Source organism: Diceros bicornis, chromosome X (genome assembly GCF_020826845.1).
Source record: "Diceros bicornis minor isolate mBicDic1 chromosome X, mDicBic1.mat.cur, whole genome shotgun sequence".
NCBI lineage: Eukaryota > Metazoa > Chordata > Mammalia > Perissodactyla > Rhinocerotidae > Diceros > Diceros bicornis.
The window spans coordinates 91,062,137-91,081,586 of record NC_080781.1 but is presented as its reverse complement, the minus strand read 5'-3'; the positions used below and the strand labels follow the sequence as shown (position 1 = coordinate 91,081,586).

The 19,450-nt window shown below is 36.1% G+C and overlaps 1 protein-coding gene across 2 annotated transcripts in view; it reads right to left on the bottom strand.

Moving 5' to 3' along the window:
• DIAPH2 (diaphanous related formin 2) overlaps positions 1 to 19,450 on the bottom strand; it is an 836,961-nt gene that overhangs the window by 212,204 nt on the left and 605,307 nt on the right. For both annotated transcript variants that reach the window (XM_058536305.1, XM_058536306.1), the window contains one exon: positions 1,374 to 1,538. In XM_058536305.1, the coding sequence (XP_058392288.1) occupies positions 1,374 to 1,538 (165 nt within the window). The remainder of the gene's footprint in view (positions 1 to 1,373; positions 1,539 to 19,450) is intronic.

The window sequence follows — 19,450 nt, the reverse complement described above, 5'->3', positions numbered from 1 at the left end:
ATTGACAGTATTAATTATATTTATTTATCTCCATTCACCCATAGACATTAAAGTTACAAAAATAATTCAATGGATTTATCTTTTCAATGTGTCAACTGAAGTGCACTTTCTAGTCCCCATTTCTTTTCAACATACTTTTCTGAAAATAATCCAAGTAGTTATAATCTGGGTGTTCATATGTTTATGTCATATTTATAACTTTTAAGTTTTGAAAATAGTTTGACCACTCATTGCCCATAAAACACATTTTACTACTTATTGGCCAACTCAAAAGTTAAATATGTATTTCTGTTAAAGGGAAAATACCCAAGACCAAAAGAAGCTAATATTCTCAGTAAAAAAGAAGACAAATAATATATTATGAAAGTTTTTGGTTTAGCTTCTATTACCAAAGCTGAGGTGTGCTCTGGGTGATGTGTCCTAAGTCAGTAGATGAAAGCACATGGGTTTCTGAGTGAAATGCACAAGCAGATGCACAAGCATATCTGTATCTCAAAGACTGTGCAAGTCACACCAAAATCAAATGAATTCATGGAGTAACACCATCAATTAAGAGAAGGAGCCTTATTTAGCAAATAATTGCTTTGGGAATAGAAACATATCTCAAACTGCAATGAATTAGTTTGCTAATTGATCTTCCTGCTGGGGATAATTGCTAGAATTCCTTCTTTAAAATATATGGACCTTTACGTTGGATATCAACTATTGTGCCTATCTTTCTATGACTAGCACAGTCGGAGTCTGTGATATTCTATTCCCTCAGCGGATGCAGAGAAGTATTTCCACAGCCTTTATACAGCAAAGCTTTTGCTTCCCTCTAGCATCATAACTGGTACCCCGAGTGCTCACCTCCAATTAATGCTAATATTTACTATTATCCCCAAGAATTACAGTTTGAAACAAGAGCCCACATTCGGAAAGAAATCTTAGATATTCAGGTCATTTACATGGCCTGATTTAGAGTCAGTTTCTCATCTAGACTATGAAAGAAACTTGTTTATAAATCACAGCATTTTAATGTATTAGGTTAAAGATGATTTTAGATATTAATTTTTAAGCTACGTCAAATTATAATAGTATGCCATATAAAAATCAGGGTCATTTAAGTACCAATTCATTCATTTCCTATAAAATTTGGGCGGAAACATTCTCATGTATACCTAAAGTCGAAGATAATTCACTTAGGTCCCTATTATACATTACGGCAGCCAACAATTTTTATCCATGCCACAGATATAAAATATCTGTCAATTCCCGTTAAAGTACTAGAACATGAAATCAATATGGTCAATAGGTACATAAATTGCCAACAGAAGAAATTACTTAAAAACAAAAGCAACAGGCCTTGCAATGCTTTAAGATGTATTACTCACCAGAAACAAAGTTCGGAAGTCGTTGAGATCCCCAAAAAACTCTTCTATGCTCACTTTCTTAGCATCAAAAACAAAGTATTCTCCAAGATTCTCATAGAGCTTTACCATTTGCTTGTGCATGTTGAACAGTTTATCATACTGCTCTCTGGCACTCTTTGTAAAGCTGTAGCTTTCTGTTAAGGAACATGATCCAATAGTACCTCAAAGGCAATCAATAGTTGTTAAGATTGAATTACACCATCATTTCTGTAAATACTTATGTATTAGTTTCCCAGGGTTGCCATGACAAAATATCACAGAATAGGTAGCTTAAACAACGGAAATTTATTTTCTCACAAATCTGGAGGCTAGAAATCCACTATCAAGGTGTTGGCAAATTTGATTTCTTCTGTGACCTCTCTCTTTGGCTTGCAGATGGCCGCCTTCTCACTGTGTCCTTACATGGTGGTCTCTCTCTGTGTTGTCTGTGTCCTAATCTTTTCTTATGAGGACACTAGTCATATTGGATTAAGGCCCAGCCTAAGGACCTCATTTTACCTTAATTACCTCTTTAAAGGCCGTGTCTCCAAATACAGTCACATTCCGAGGTTCTTGGGGTTAGGGTTTCAACATATGAACTTTGGGGGGATACAATTCAGCCCATAACAACTTGCTAGAGTCATTATATTGGTAGTGAGTTTTGAAAATTTATAAATTAGGCAGAACTATTTAATGTATAACCATGTGGAACATGTTTGCTAGAACACGTTTGCGAAATGAAAGTACATAAGTATAAATACCAGAAAACTGGCTCATACCTTTTTTATGAACAAGGTAGGGTAGAAACAAAGAGCAACAAAAAACTGAGAAAAAAAGTATCTATATACATATATTCTCTTTTTAAATACATATATTCTATACAGATAGAGAGGTTACGGCAAATTCTATATATAGGTTATGTATACACGTGTGTGTGTACATATATATATAACCCACATGAGGAGAGGAAGGAGATGCAGAGAGAGAGAGAAGAAGGAAGGAGAGGGAGAGGCATGAAGAAAAAGGGGGAAGGAGAGGGTGGAAGGAAGCGGGGAGAGAATGGGAGAGAGAGATTTTGCTGTAGCTCTAGAACCTTAATCATCTAAAAGGCTTGCTAAAACACAATTTGCTGTTTGCTGAGCCTGAGCCCAGGGGCCAGAGGATTATAATTTCTAACAAGTGTCCAGATGATGCTGAGGCTGCCAGTGCAGGACCCCACTTTGAGTAGTATGTTCTAGAAAAGTTATTTATCCAGAAATGCATTACATCATTGTTTTAAAAATGTTACCAGAAAAGTGATAACAACAACCACTACCAAAGCATAAAATGAAGCAAATATATAAATGTGTCCAACTAAAGGTGTCTCATTATATATAAATATAAATTTATATTATATAATTAAGAAAGAAATAATACTTTCCTCCTGATTATAGAAGATATAGATATGGAAAATGATCTCTTTAGGTGACTTACAAATATAAAAACATAAATACACTAAAATTTCCAACAATTCACAAGCAAATACTATGAACATTTTGGAGCATTTTCTTCTGGTCTTTCTTCTATGGCTAATAATTTTTGAATGCTAATTGATAAGAATGCTTCAGAGTGGGCTAACCACGAAGAATAAAGGAAACCAAATCTACCTTTTAAAATTAGAGTTAATCTATTAAAAATCAATAATGATCATAGAAGTAAAATGTCTTTAAATGGAACGGTATAGACTTGGGATTGTAAAATAAGGATAATATCACAGTTTGGAGCCTGCTATTTTAAGATCCACTACAGTGTATGAATATTTTGTGACACTGTTATCAGGTACTGATAATTGTGTCTTGAAATACTTGATTTTATAAGATTTTCTGAATTCTTCAGTGTGCTTTATTACAACCTGGGCCCAAATTTATTTTCCCTGGGAATACAGTTGTAGTTCTACAATGGAAGTCAATGGGGAAATCAGACCATTCTGGAAAATTACTTTGCAGCTGACACTTATGAGATACACCAGGTTTTTAAAAGTGAGATGCCCCCTACCTATATTCTTTCTTATGCTACTTAAGTATTAGCATTCACATTAGAACACAACAATCTCTTCCCTTGCAACAAGCGACATTAAATCTTTCAACCCTCAAGTCCATTGGATGTCAATAGACCTAAAAAAACTAATGCATTTCTGACTGACTCTACTTTCTTTTTACCAACAAAACAGTACATAATTCCACATATACATTCTGATTTTACCTCTGAGAATGTCATGTCTTTCTTATTTTTAAGAAACAGCTAAACATCCTGTTTAAGAGTTGCAGAAATAAGACAATACTCTTCATTTCTTAGCATAGAATGAAAGTGACATTTTTGTTTTCTAGTCTCTCTTCCCTGAATAAAACAGACTCACGCCAGAGACTTGCTAGGCAGAAAACACTTTGCAAAGGTCACTTACTTGTACTCTATTTGCAATGCAAAGTACTAAACTGTTTGTATATTTCAGAAGGCTCAACATCTGTACAACACAGAGAAAAAGCCAAAGATTAAAAAAGGCAAAAAAACTGTATGTTTCCCATTTATCATAACACAATTTTTCACCAGCTAAAATATGTCCATGTGGTGATATACGATTTCATCAATTTGTTCTCGTAGAACAAAAACTGATTTCAGAAAGTCTGCCTGTGTACCAAAGTGAGAAAACCTGAAAAATTCTCAGGATGGTTTATCTTAGAAATAACAAATGGAAAGCAGCCCAATCTCCAAGTCCTTCTTTTAACTTCGAAGTGATTACTTTGTAAAAGTGATAGATGGCACGCGTCAGCACTGAAATCTGTCACAATTGTATCCATATCACCAAATCCTACTTGGGACTACAGGTAAAAAAGAACTGGACACCATCATTCCTTTTTATCCCTTTATTTCATTTAGAAACTTTTTATTTTATTTTATTTTTTTGAGTAGACACTAAATATAAGATGTTGATTAGTACTATGCTAAGCATTGTGATTGATACAATGATCATTCAAGCTAATCCAGACCCTGAAGAAATTTATAATCTAATATTACAAATAATTCTACCATCATCAATTTGTATTTGTATAGGACTTCACCATTTACAATATACTTTTCCTTCCATTATGTCCCATATTCTTCATAAACAATCTCATCAAAAAGGCAGAGAAATACCACTATTCAAATTTTAGAGTCGTTGGAAACTAGATAAAAGGCACTCATCCATCTAGGGTTAGAAGGTAGTGAAAGGGAGCAGAATATGCGACCCCAAAACATGCTTCTTTGGCATAGATTATTTTGAGATGATTGAGAAAAAGCAGACACAGGAAAAACTCTGAAAAGAGTAAAAGTTACCCTTTTGTAACAGATATTTACATTTATAAAGGAAATCTCTATTTGTAAGGCTGTCTCCCTCTCAGTACCAGGAAGAGAAGGATGACTCCAAATCACCAAAGAATCAACGGTATCTAGAATACCAATGGTGAAGTTGCAGATTTAAATCTGCATAACAAACCTGACCCTTGTTGACGGTGCTTTTACTGGTAACCCTCCTTCCCCCATAACTGGTAGCCTCACACCTTTCTTTCTTTGGTCTTTAACTGAAGATGGTATTTAAACTTGTGGTTTAGGCTACCTTACGAAGTTACTCATGTTTCCCTGGATATCTCCATGTACATGAGGTATACATGCTAATAAACTTCTGTTTGGTTTTCTCTCATTAATCTGTCTTTTGCGGGGGGCGGTTCTCAGCCAAGAATTCAGAAGGGTAGAGGGATAATTATTTTTTCTCCCCTACAGTAGACATTATGATAGTCCCTTGCATGATACCTAGTCTAATATTCTTTTCAAATGGTAGAAGTGTATTCTTTATAATGACAAGGAACTTCATGTTGAGAAATCCAACGTTCACCTCTCTGTCCTCCTTTTGATGTCTCAGCAACATCTGACACATTCAGCCACTTCTCTCAGTTTCTATGACACACACCTTCATGCTTAAAATGTCTTTTCTCTTACCTCCTTTCCTTCTCCAGCAACTTCTATAAAATGTTAGAGTATCCTGAGGGCTTAGTCCTGAGTCCTCTATCTACGTTCTGTCTAACTGATCTCAGCAATTCACATGACTTTAAATACCATCTATATTGCTGACTTATAAATTATATATCTACCCCCAATGTCTCCCCTGAGGTAATAACTTTTATAATCAACTGCCTACTAGTCACCTCTACTTGAATGTTGTTTTTTTTAGTGGTATCTATTGGTATCTCAAATGTAAATCCTCTCCTGAAAACTTTCTAACAGTTTCCTACAACACTTGGAATAAAATCGAAACTCTTTCTCAGGGTTTATGAGGCTCTACATGATTTGGCCTCTACGCACCTCTGCCACCTAATCTCATCCCATTCTCCCTCTTAAGCACTACATCTAGCCATATTAACCTTTTTTCTGTTCCTTGGACATATCAAGCTCTCATACCCAACTCAAGGCCTTTGTACTTGCTGTCCTTTCTGCCTAGAATGTTTCTTTTCCAGCAGGTCATTCAATCTTAGCTCCTATGTCACCTCCTCAGAGAGGCTTCCCCCAACCACCCAATCTAAAATACCCACTCCCATCACTATTACTCTGGCCCATTTTATTTCGCTCTGAAAACTTATCACTATCAGACATTATCTCTTTAGTTGATTTACCTGTTTATTGCCTGTCTTTCCACACTTAAAAATATGGTCCACATATAGACCTTGTGTGTATGTCTTGTTGACCACTGACTCATTAGCACCTAAAACAGTGGCTAAAATTAACAATAACAATAATGATAATTTTACCTTTCTTTTGTTTCGTTTTTAGTCTACTCTATGTGAGGCACTGTGGAACACCTCCCATGGATTAACTCAATTAACCCACACAATAGCTTTCTGAGGTAAGAATTTGCCCCAGGTAACACAGCTGGTAAGTCACAGTAATGGGAATAAACTGAGTGTTGGTCCAGAACTCATGTTCTATGCTATACAGCTATAACATTATGCTATACAGCTACTCAAGAAATATTTGTTGAAGGGGTAAAGCCTCATTATAATACCACTTTGGAGGATGGGTCATGCGGTTGACTTGGGTACTTAGGAAACTAAAACCCCTCTTGTGAACTTAAGATAAATTTCACAGCAAAATTTATTTATCGAGAATATTTTTATAGTAACATTTCTATGAATTTGAGAAATATTAATATTTATTAATATAATAAACATTTGAATCCCCTCATATATCTTCATCAATCTTGACATTGTAAATACATTTTAAAAAGGTAGGCTTCAATCATATCCATTTTATTTTAAAGCTATATATGTAATAGTGAATATATTTATCAGTAGAATGATGGTCTGCTTAAGTTTGTATACTAGACATAATGTTGCCCCAGGAGATACTTTCGTTGATAAAATTAAAAACTGAGCATTTTATTTATCTCCCATATTAGAGAACAGAAATTAAGAATACACTTTAAAGGAAATAAGTCTTAAAGTTATGTACTGGGATCCCTGGTAAAGAAATAATGTATTATAAAATGTATTTTAGGAAAGGCTATTTGGTGGCTCATGGGCAGTTTTGATTCTAGAAACCAAATGCCATTTTCTCATCATAGAGATACAAGGCATCCTGACAGCTACCTATAGATTTCTGTTCTATTTATAATATAAAGTCGGTATATCTAACCGGACTGTGCCTATGGAGATGGAGGAGAAACTAGAGATTTGAACTGGGCTATTGTTTTTCCTTACTTGGGATTATTTAAGAATGATTATAACAGAGACTTTAGAAAAAGTGTTTATAGGCTCTTGTGATTGACTTCTCTAGGCCAGGCAGCTTGCCTTTAGCTGAGTTTTGAGAGCACTAAAGAGGAGGACTGTAGCCATGCTTAGGGTGAAATGGGAAGGCTGGTTATGGGCACATTGTGTAACTAATGCTAGTATACTTCCCTGAGGAACTACTGAAGAGAACAGCAAGAGTAGCAGCAAAAGGCCATTTGCTCCTGAATGCCCAGATTTCTTGGCCTTTGGTGTCACAAGGGATGGTGACAACAGCTATAACAGCATCAAAGAATAGGGCACTTTGGGGAGGATGATTAGACTATTCAGGGATCGAAATGTCGAGTGACATCTTCCCACTGGCCTACACAACCCTGGGAGTCCTTGAAATATCTAGAGAGAAGAACTTTGGGAAAACAATAGACTTTCCAAGATAAATTTCCAAGATGAGGGTAATTCATAGTAATTTATATCCTAAAATAAATATAACCTTAAAGTGGTAAAGTGGGCATATCTAATTCATGTAACTTATCAAATATTAGGGGAAAAACAATTAAGAGCAAGTTTCCTTTTACCACTTGACTTTCAAACTCCTTGTTCTTCAAACACAAACATTTCTGATTTTTCCAGCTTGCAAGTTACTCAAGATAACTGTGAACTAAAATCACATCTTCTCCCTAAGAGAAGTGTTCATTGTAGGGTTTATAAACTAAAATGTGTTCAGCATTCTAAAATGCTAGCAGGTAAAATGTTAACCTTTTAAAAGTATTATTAATTTTAAACCATTTGATCTCAATCATGAGTCTGGAAACTTAATTTATAAAACATATATTGTAAGTCCCACAAAGTATTTTTATAGTAACTTCGTTGCAAATCTGACATATGGAAGCAGTTTTCACAATTATGTGGGTATTTACTGAAGAGGTTCAGAACGAGCCTCCCCAAAATGTGCCACTTTGTCATGTGGATTACTTTGAGCTAAAGTCAAACAAGGCCCAAAAGACTCAGAAAGAGCTTTTTACCTCCCCATTAACTGCCTAAAAGAATTTTAGAGGGCCTGGTCCAGGAAGAGAACTATCACCAGAGATAACTACGAAGAGTATGGGCTAGGTGTGGTAAGCCACGGGGAGCTCAGCAGGGCCTGTTTGTTCAAATTCTTCTCTGTGTCCCATTGTCTCTGCGTGGCATGGCAAACATTTGTTTACCAAACATTTGCTCTTCCCATATTTCCGTGAATACCTCCCTTCCTTTTGAAGCCCCAGACTCCTATCTCCGTTTCCTTAGCTCAGAATGGCATATAAGCCTTAATTGCCTGACAGTTAGAGAGCCTTTCATGTCTTTGTGAGGCTCCTATACATACAAAATTAAATTTGTTTTTCTCCTGTTAATCCATCTTACATCAATTTAATTATTAGACCAGCCAAAAGAAACCAGCAGGGTAGAGGAAAATTTTTCCTCCCCTATATCATGCAGTACATAGAATTGCCTAAAGCTTTTATCATCTATTTTTTGTGTGACTATACACAGATTTATAGATTATATTCCTTAGTAATATAGTAATAGTATGGACTTAAAATTCAACCTGAAATAGCTGTAATTCATCCATAGGCATGTACTCAAATACAAAGTAAATTATTTTCTTTATACTTTTATGTACATTATATATTGTTTTGACTATTTTCTGTAGCTGTACCCACTTGTCTATAAATTGGTTGAAGGTAGGTGTTACCCTCTAACTGGTAAAACAGCTGATGGGGTTCAGACCCACTACCCCAAAAAATGGCAGTGTGGAATATTAAATATTTTAAGCAGAAGGAGTTTGAGAAAATGCAAGAAACAGGAAAGTCACTCTGACATTCTCCCCTCCCTTCTCCCCTGACACAGATTATAAAACCCCCATGTAAGAGGTGGCTTCCCTATACACAGAAGAAAGGAACATCCTTATCTCCAAGACAGAAGAACACCAAGAAGAATCTAAATGAACAGGCGTTGCTAAGTTGCCACCCCGCCCCCCGGTTTACTACACTTACCTCATACTCTTTGCACTAGCATATCTTTCCGCAACTTTCTACTCCTTATCAAACCTATCATAAAAATACTCAAGTTTAACCATTTCTTTGGGTATTTATTTCCTAATGAAGGCTTCTGTGTCAAGTAAAACTTATATTAAACAAATTTGACTGCTTTTCTCCCATTCATATGTCTTTGTCAGTTTAATTTTTAGACCCAGCCAGGGACCTCACGAGGATCGAGGAAAATTTTTTCCTCCCCTACTTAGCATTGCTTCATCAAATACTAGGCAGAGAAAACCGTTTATCATTTTACTTAATTTTGATGTAAAGAGTAATTGTTAACACAGAAAACTTGTTCCATTAGAACTGGAATAAGCATTAGCAGAGCACTAGGGATGAAGGAGTTGATGTATCTCACAGCTAATTGAGTCAAATCAGTTCTTATAATTTCTCATCTTCATAGGCAGTACATTAGTTCCAATTTTAATAAAGAACTTGAAATTTGAAATATCATTACTGCTGGATTATTGAGAACATTGAAAAATCAACTTGAGATCCACTTAACCTTTACACAAGCTTTAGTTAGCAACATGGCATAATTATCCATTTAAAGAAAAGGAAGTCACAAATACACAATCTATTGAAGAACATAGATAGCATTTCCTCTTCCCATAATCTGTCAAAAAAGATTGCTCTAAATGCTAAAAACAAAATATTAATTTTTCCATTTAATTTGAATATATCATTTTAGTCAAAAATTACTAATATTTCAAAGAAATTTTTCTTTTAAAAATAATATTAAGGCATATTAAAGTAGCTGCAGTTTATAGACCACATAGTATCTGATGACTATGCATTGACAAATATTTTAAAATGTGAAACATTAACAAGGACAATATGGAATGCATATATGAATTTGCATTTGGGTTCAACATAATACCTTAAAATAGTTCAAGATATAGACTACAAAATTCTTTTAAAAATCAGATTACGAAACTTAAGCATAGGACATTTAAATAACATAAAAAAGATGGCATAGTCAACGCTAAGGATTTTGAACCAAAGTCCCCAGTTTTTAACATATAGGAGGCAATTATGTTACTGGAGAGATGAAACTATTTTGTAATGACCTCACTTTTCCACATATGGCCTGAGTCAGCTGGGTATAAAGAAAATGCTTTTAAATCAGCTTTCAGTTAAAGCCACAAATGTTATGGTTATTAGAGGTAAGAGGTACACTCAGCAATCGAACTTTTCTCTACCCCCATTCATTATTCACTCCCTGTGTCTTTTGTGTCCATTTCTTTTTACCCTTCCTTTGAAGACAGACTCTATCTTCACATTCTTCGATACCCAATGGAGTGATTTTTTCATTCATTGATTCAAACATATTTATTAAGTGCCTACTACATGCCAGGTATCTTGTCGGTGCTGAGGATATAGTAGTGAATCTTCACACTGCTTTCATAGAAATTACACTTTAGTGGGAAAACATACATTAAACAAACAAATAAAAACATACAAAAAATTACAAATTGAAAAAGGTGATTACAAAGCAGAGGTTGTTAAAGAACGTATATTTGGGGGGATTAACTTAGACTTGTGGGGGGAGGGGTGGGCCATGAGTCTGGCAATGCCTCTTGAAGGATGGAACATTAAAACTGAGACCTGAAAGGCAAGAGCCAGGAGAAGGCGCACTGGGGTAGGGTGAATGAAGGCTCTGAAGGATACTAAATATTCTAAGAACACAAAGAAGAGGAAAAGGCCTGAAATGCTAGAACCTACAGAGTAGTGGGAGATAGGAGGGAGACAGTTCCTGAGGTATGTAGCGGCCAGATTCTAAAAGTCTCTTAAGCATTTTGAAAAATTTCCTGAGAAAGATGTAAGTCACTGAGAAGTTTTAAAAAGGGAAGTGATAGGATCAGACTTCTTTTGCTCTAAGGCCTATAAAACGCTCTCACGCACACACACACTAACAACAATAACAAAAAAACTTAGGACTAATGGAACATAGAATACTGTCCAAATGATAGTAAGTCTACTTGGTAGTTCCTAACTACTGAGGAGAAGAGTATATATTATATAAATATCTAAATAAAGTATATTTGATAAGTTATTAAGAATGTTACATAGAATCAAAGGCAGTTAAAAAATAGCAGGTGTTGGGCAATACATAACTATTGAGATTGGCAATATAAATAGTTGCATTTAGAGTAACATAAGTGTTATAATTATAAAATTTTGAGATTGACGTGTACATTCTGCAATGTCAGTATTATTATTTAATATTCATAGTATGCACACACAGACGTTAATTAGATCAAGTCCTACCTCCAGCCCTACCTCACATTCAGCTCGTAGCATCATTTATCTTGTGGCAGCAACGTATAAGAAACTGAGAGAGATTAAGTAGAAAAAAAGAAAGCAAAGAGAAAAGACATGGCTCCTAACCCTCAATGAATTTATAAACTAGTGTTGGGAGACAGATAAATAATAGAAGAGCAGCAGTAGCAGGAACTAATGTTTATTGGACTCTTACAATGAACCATGCACTGAGCTAAATGATTTACAAGCCTTGTTGTCTTATTTAACCCTCTCAATGGCCCTATGACACATATATGCTATTAGTAACTCCATTTTACACATGATGAAATTAGCCTCAGCAAGGCCAATTGACTTTCTCAGTGCCATCTCGACAGTAACTGGTGGATTCAGGATTTGAACCTGCGTACCCTTCCCCATTCCCCCATAATACAAAACCATGCATTTAACTAGCATGCCATACTGCTTCCCTGGTTAGGGAAAAAAAAAAAGTTCACGGTAAAATAAACTAAGTTCCACAAAGAAATTCAAGAAAGATGTAGAAACACATAGAAAGGAGTGATTCTGAGATTATTAGGAAAGGTTTCAGAAGGCAGTAACCTTTGGGTGCCATCTTGAGATATGGAAAGGATTTTTTCTATCCAAGGAGAAGACATCTCAGGCAATGAAACAGCATGAGCAAAGGTATAAATGTATCTGGAGTTATCAATGAACATTGACTATTCTGGGATAACAGGTTGGGTATGCAGGGAGATATAGAGGAGGATAAGCTTGTGATGGGTGGCAGAATAGGCCTCCCAAGATATGCCTCTTTGGCATAAGGATTATTTGAGTTGAAGGCACTTGGAAAAACAGCAAATGGAGGAAGAGGCTTTCTCTGAACTCCCCTTATCTGCTTAAAGACAGATGCTCTTAAGGGAACTCAGTTGTCATAAATCTCCTCCCTGGGGGTTTCATCAACCAGGGAAGGGATTGACTCTTATCTAAGAAGAGGAGACTGGAAGTTGACACCACACCCAGAAAAATTTTGTTGCACACTATCATATCTTCCATCTATTCTTTTAAGAGCCTATTCATCTTTCTTAGAAATCCTTTACTTTCCTCTAAGTGGCCTACATTTCTTTTCCCCTTCCCCTATTAAGATGGTAGATGAGCTCTCAAATCTCATCACTTGTTTGGGTATACTCTCTTGTTTCCTGTGATATCCCCGTGCATGTACTATTAAAAATTAATAAATCTGGGGGCCGGGCCGGTGGCATTAAGTGGTTAAGTTCAGCATGCTCTGCTTCGGTGGCCCAGGTTTGGGGGCTCAGATCCCGGCTGCAGACCTACACCACTCATCAAGCCATGCTGTGGCAGCAACCCACATACAAAATAGAGGAAGATTAGCAAAGACATTAGCTCAGGGCCAATCTTCCTAACCAAAAATAATAATAATAATATTAATAATTAACAAATTTGTATACCTTTTCTTCTGTTAATCTGCCTATTTTCAATCTGTTTCATAGACCCAGCTTTCGAACCTAGGAATATAGAGGGCAAGTCTTTTCTTCCCTACACCTGGAAAGGTGTTGAACGCATGTTAAGGTTTTCAAGGTTTCTTTGCAAGCAATGGTTTCTATACAGAGGAGTAATATGATCTCACTTGTTTGCAAGAATCTAACTCTGGCAACAGTGGAAGGATGGTTTGGAGAGATGAGACACTGAACCCAGGGAGAGCACCTAGGAAACTAACAGATAGCACTGTGAGTAGAAAGCAAAGAGTGGATATAAGAAATATGGAGGAGCTAGAGTCCATGGAACACGGTGACTGACTAGACATTAGTGGTCACAGAGAGGGTATTGAGGATACCACTTGAGTTTTCTAGCCACGTGACTCAGAGCATATTTTGTATATACTTATTTCTTAACAGAACTTGGGAGATAAGAAAAGGAACATTATTTTGGGCGGGGGGGGAGGGTAGAGAGAATAATGACTAGTTTTGAACATGCAATTGGACATATGTGGGCTCCTTGATAACTGGAGATCAGCTTGTGTAGCAACAATGAGAACTGCAAAGCCGCGGCAAACGAAGCGAAGACTTCCTCTTATCCAATCAGCTCTAGATCAGGACAGTACCTTAACAAGTGCATCCTTAGCACTCTTCAGTGAACATACCCTTAGTCTGAATACGTTTGGCCTAGATAAATTCCCCCAAAATATAGAATATTCTGGAATTATAACTTTAGCTAAGAGAGAAAATCTCAGATCCCACGGTCAGTGCTAACAGTCTCCAGTGACCATAAAAGATCATCTCACTACAAATGTCAGTGAAGAAAAACACGTAGTCAGTGCGAATTTTGCCAAAGGGTAGGGTCCCTGGGGAATTGAGTTTTATTATTTTAGATAGTGAAAGAGTTAGGGTATACAGGAGTTTAAAAAATATTAGTACAAATTCAAAAATAACTATATATAGTTATGAAATTAGTTAGAAATGGAGATGTCAAGGTTCTGAGAATCATTATGTTTCTCATCATTAGAATTTTTATTTTTAAATTTTTACTATACCAGTTACTTCTACATCTGCTGCTTTGGGATGAATGTCTAGATATTGATTGTTTACTGTAAAATAATTCTCTGAATTCTTTGGGCATTTTATTTTTCTATTTTTCCTACATTTGTTTTCAAATGCCCCATTTCAGATTTGGGGATTATTATACTGAAATGTAGATAGTTTCCAATCATGCATTTGCAATCCAAGTAGTAGTTTCAAATTCAGCAGACAATGCTTTATCATTCCTTGCTTATCTTTCCTTAACTAAAACCACCAATAAGGTAAAGAAGCAGCAAGAAAAAGGGAAAAGTCTTCCAAACCAAGTTCACTCATAAAGATAAGAGCCAACTCGGTGCATTGGAAACGCCTATGAACTGAGGTAAGAGATGTAACTCCTTTTCTGTATGGACAGGGTGAGCTGTAGGATTCACTTCCCTCAGCTGCAAAATAGAGCAACTAGAGGAGAAATTCTGTAAGGTTCCTTCCAGCTGTAATACGCTAGATTCAGGTAAAATGGAAGCACTAACATCTTGAGAAAAAGTGAATACTTCGATTTCTTTAATGGAAATGCTTGAATGTATTATTTAAGCTAGTTGTTCAATTTTGTACTGTCTTCCTATTCTAGATTGAAGGCAGTTGATGGTAAAAATCTATTTTGCACATCTTTTGTATGTCCTATGATCTCTAAAACAGGGTTAAGGACTCAGTAAGTACACGGCAACCTCATGCTGAATTTAACCTACAATAAATTATCTCAAAGACAGACATGTTATTCTAAAATAAAATAATGACCTTGAAACACAACTTTATATTTCTAACCCAATTGCTTATTGAGGGCTCATTTCTTTGCAGTCTCAGCTGTTTGTCATCCCGACATTAAACTTCCAACTCATAGATCTCTAAGATTTGAAGATCTATGTTCACTTATCAGAATCCATTCATGCCATCACCTTATATAAATTTTCTTAAGATGATCATATAGCCCTAACCCTAAACCTAATGTCTTCCTCACTTACTAAAACTTTTGCAAGATTGAAAACAAGTGCATTTCAGGATATAAAGAGCATTATCAATCTAATAACTCAGTCACGGCAGTCAAACATTTCAGAATGTTTCCCTGTGCTTATTCAATATGGTAATAGCTATTCTGGAGCAACTCTGAGGCAGAATTTCCACTAGGAAAAGTTTATTTTTGCTACAAAAAAATTTTCTCAGACACAGCTGTTTATTTGTACCACTCTTCTTATGATTTTCAGCAAGTCTTCAACTATTTTTTAAGGTTCCCTAAATATGTATATGCATTTATGTGTACATGTATGTATATACCTATGTATGTATGTATATATATGTGTGTTTACATACATATGAAAGAATTTATTAATTTTACTGTTTCACTAGTACATGCTGTGTTTTTTCTAGAATCAATTTAATGTATGTCATAAATATGAAATTGCATTATTTAATTCTGAAAGACATTTTTAGATGCTCTATGTGGAAGAAGCTATTCAAATACAGTGGCATTACTTCCAAACAACGCATTCCTTTTCTTTTCTTTCCTTTGTTGGAAAGATAAAAATGTGCTCTGTGAAATTTTTCTGCTTGAGGAAAACAAACAATAACAAAATAGCTTCAGTAGTGTTCAGTTTGTGACATGGATATAAACTAGGACTGCAAATCTATCTTTAATGTGTTTGCTGTCTCTAGGTGCTTCTGACGTCTCAAAATATTACATGATCTTAGGAATCATATATGTTTCAATGTCAATGTGTTATTTAAAGCCAGCACTTGGACTGAATAAAATAAAAAGGCAGGATCTCAAAGAGATATTTGCACTCCTATGTTCACTGCAGTATCATTCACAATAGCCAAGAGGTGGAAACAATCTAAATGTCCGTCGATGGATGAATGGATAAAGAAAATGTGGTATACACATACAACAGAATATTATTCAGCCATAAAAAAGAAGAAAATCTGTGATATGCTACAACATATGTCCTACCTGGGGGACATTATGCTAAGTGAAATAAGGCAGACACAGAAGGACAAATACTCTATGATTCCACTTATATGAGGTATCTAAAGTAGTCAAATTCATGGAAGCAGCAAGTAGAATGGTGGTTGCCAGGGGCTAGGGGAGGGGGAAGTGAGGAGTTGCTATTCAATAAATACAGAGTTTCAGTCATACAAGATGAAAAAATTCTAGAGATTTGCCGTATAACATTGTGCTTGTAGTTAAGACTAATGTACCGTACACTTAAAATGTGGTTAGGAGGGTTGATCTCATGTTATATGTTTTTTTACCACAATTTAAAAAAAAGGCAAACCTTTTTTTTTTAATTAATTTATGTGTGTGTGTGTGTGTCTGTGTGTGTGTGTGTGTGTGTGTGTGTGTGTGTGAGGAAGATCAGCCCTGAGCTAACATCCATGCCAATCTTCCTCTTTTTGCTGAGGAAGACTGGCCCTGAGGTAACATCTGTGCCCATCTTCCTCCACTTTATATGGGACACTGTCACAGCATGGCCTGACAAGCAGTGCATCAGTGCGCACCCGGGATCCGAACCCGGGCTGCCAGCAGCAGAGCCCGTGCACTTAACCGCTACAACACGGGGCCGGCCCCAAGGCAAACTTCTATTTTGGTCACCAACACTACACACACACACAAACACACACACACACACACGTAATGAATACAAATTTTTACTTGTATGTCTGAATAGTCTCAGGGTTCTATGCAAGTTCAAGGTAGAGGGGTCAGTGACTTTCTCCTTCTTCCTTGGCAATTTAGTATAAACAGACCTTGCTTAGGAGCCCAGAGGAAGGGTGTGTGTGTGTGTGTGTGTCTGTGTGTGTTCTGTGTCTAGGAACGGAAGGAGAGCAGAAAAAATGCCAGTGGATGTGCCTAGATAGACTCGGAGACTTACAATTTAGAGCTACTTTGTGACAATGCCAAGACAAGGCTTCTAGGTGTAGGCACAGTTACCCAGGGAACAGCAATGGAGTTAGAACTATAGGGACAACTGAAACATTCTATGATAAAGCTGACCAGAAGAGAACCTAGCTGGCTCTCTCCTCTGTGCTCTCCCCTTTGTAACAGCCAGGTGCCCTGGAAGACATGTTGCTGCCTGAGAATACTGAAAGTAGTCATTGGCTGGTCCAAGAAAATTCAGATGTAGAGATAAGTTCCAAACAAGCGATAGAACAGGTTGTATATACCAGTACCCAGTCTAGTAAAACAATCTCAAAGAAAAACCCAAAACACTCTAATTGTTAATGTCTGCTTCTATTGTATATTAATACTTGAATCAGTCTGATATAAGATTTAGTGTTTGTTATTTTTAAAGTGGGTGCTTTCCTTTTAGCATCTCAGTGTATTCTCATTTTTAGTGGAGGGAGCAGACGGGGGAGTGTTTTTCACCCTTTTATATGTACAAACAAAAATACATTTCTTTTATCCACAAATGCCCAGACATTGTTAAGACATAAGAGCAAAATGTGCCAAAATGTTAGGCTGTTAGTTATTTTGCACAAAACACACATTCAAACACATATTAACTGAACAACAGATGGCAGAGAAAAGAAAATCAGTTAAGACTGCAGTGTGGATGAAACATATCCAGTAAGTTCTGTAAAGATGGAAACCTGGGCATAAGAGACACCATATTGAGTAAGGAAATTGAATGTCTAATCTGATTCTTTCACCTTTACTGCTTTTGATTTATCCTGTCTCCATAAATACATTATCATTTTTATCATGATGCCTTAAAGCTATTTTTTGGTGGAAAAGGGGGATGGAAAGAATATGTTTATATAGTAATAAACATCTTGGGAAATAATCTAGGAATAAAGACTTTTAATGATGTACAGTGCTTCCTATTATTCATTAGTGGATGAAAAATAATAAAAATACTAATGTATTAGCAAAAAATAATGAATATGGCTACATGTTGCTCTAATATATACGAGAAGTGTCGAGCTAATTTTATAAATCAAATTAATAGAATATTTATACATTTTAATATTATTCAGCTTATGAATTATTTTTCTAAGTCAAGAAAAAATAAAAGTAGAAAATAAGGATAAGTATCTAAAAAGAACATGTGGAAAAGAATTAAAATATTTGCACATTTACTACTGATTTAGGACTTTCAGCTAAGAAAGTAGATATTTTATTTAAAGTAGACTGAAACTGAGATGCATAAACTAAACAAGAGCAACGACAGATGCTAGATCTAGAGAAAACAATAAGATAACCTAATACTTAAGGAGCTAATAATCTATTTTTAGAGAAAAATAATGATAATGATTAAACTAGACTCCAAAGTACTATATACCTATATGTTTTGATATAATTACAAAACAAGAAATCACATGCAACAATGTAACAACAACAAGGGAGAAAAGTGAGTGCTTCTGGGGGGGCATCTTTGCTTTTAGATGAATTAAAAAGGAATTAATGAAATGGATTGTAGAGAAGGGTATGAAAAATGCTGCTCAAAAAGGAAATGTGGGGGCCGGCCCAGTGACGCAGCGGTTAAGTTCGCGTGTTCCGCTTCGGCACCCCGAAGTTCGAGTGTTCGGATCCTGAGCCCGGACCTACTCACCGCTCATCAAGCCATGCTGAGGTGGCGTCTCACATAGAAGAGCTACAACTCTACAACAATGATATACAATTATGTACTGGGGCTTTGGGGAGAAAAAAGAAAAAAAGAGGAAGATTGGTAACAGATGTTAGCGCCGGGCCAATTATCCTCAAAAAAAAAAAAAAGAAAGAAAGAAAATGTGTTACAGAAATGTCAACTTTGAAAAAGGGTTAAATACACAACAAGGAAATTTCCTAAGCCCGCAGATACTTGTTTATAAAAATAAAACCTGCTGGAAATTCTTATATTTTAGAATGCAGGCAGAGAAATTAATTAGAGCATAACTATTCAGTTTATAAGTAGTGGGGGATCTTTCTCAACCAGATTTTCAAACTGTCCAATTAAACGACCTCCTTCTCCTGTTTACTTTCATCTGCTCCTGTTTCCCTCTTCTAGAAATGACCGAGTGAAAACACCACACAGACCCCTTCCATGAAAACACAAAAGCACTACATACATTGCTCCCCAGGACAGATGTACATCAATTACCATGGCAGGCCCTGAGTGAATCTCTGCTATTGTGATGCTGAGCTTAATTTATGCACATTTACCAAGCAGGAGGATATTAATCAATCACACAGTCATTGAGTACAGCTTAGCACAACTGCAGACCATATCTTGCTTTCCTTTGATGCCACTTGGCTGAAACCTTAACTCAAGCAGCAATGTTGTCCTTCTGAGACGAGGTTTTGTGCCGTTCTGGACAAGCTGAAAATGGTATTGTCACAGCTCATTATAATTTTCATAGCAGCCATCTCA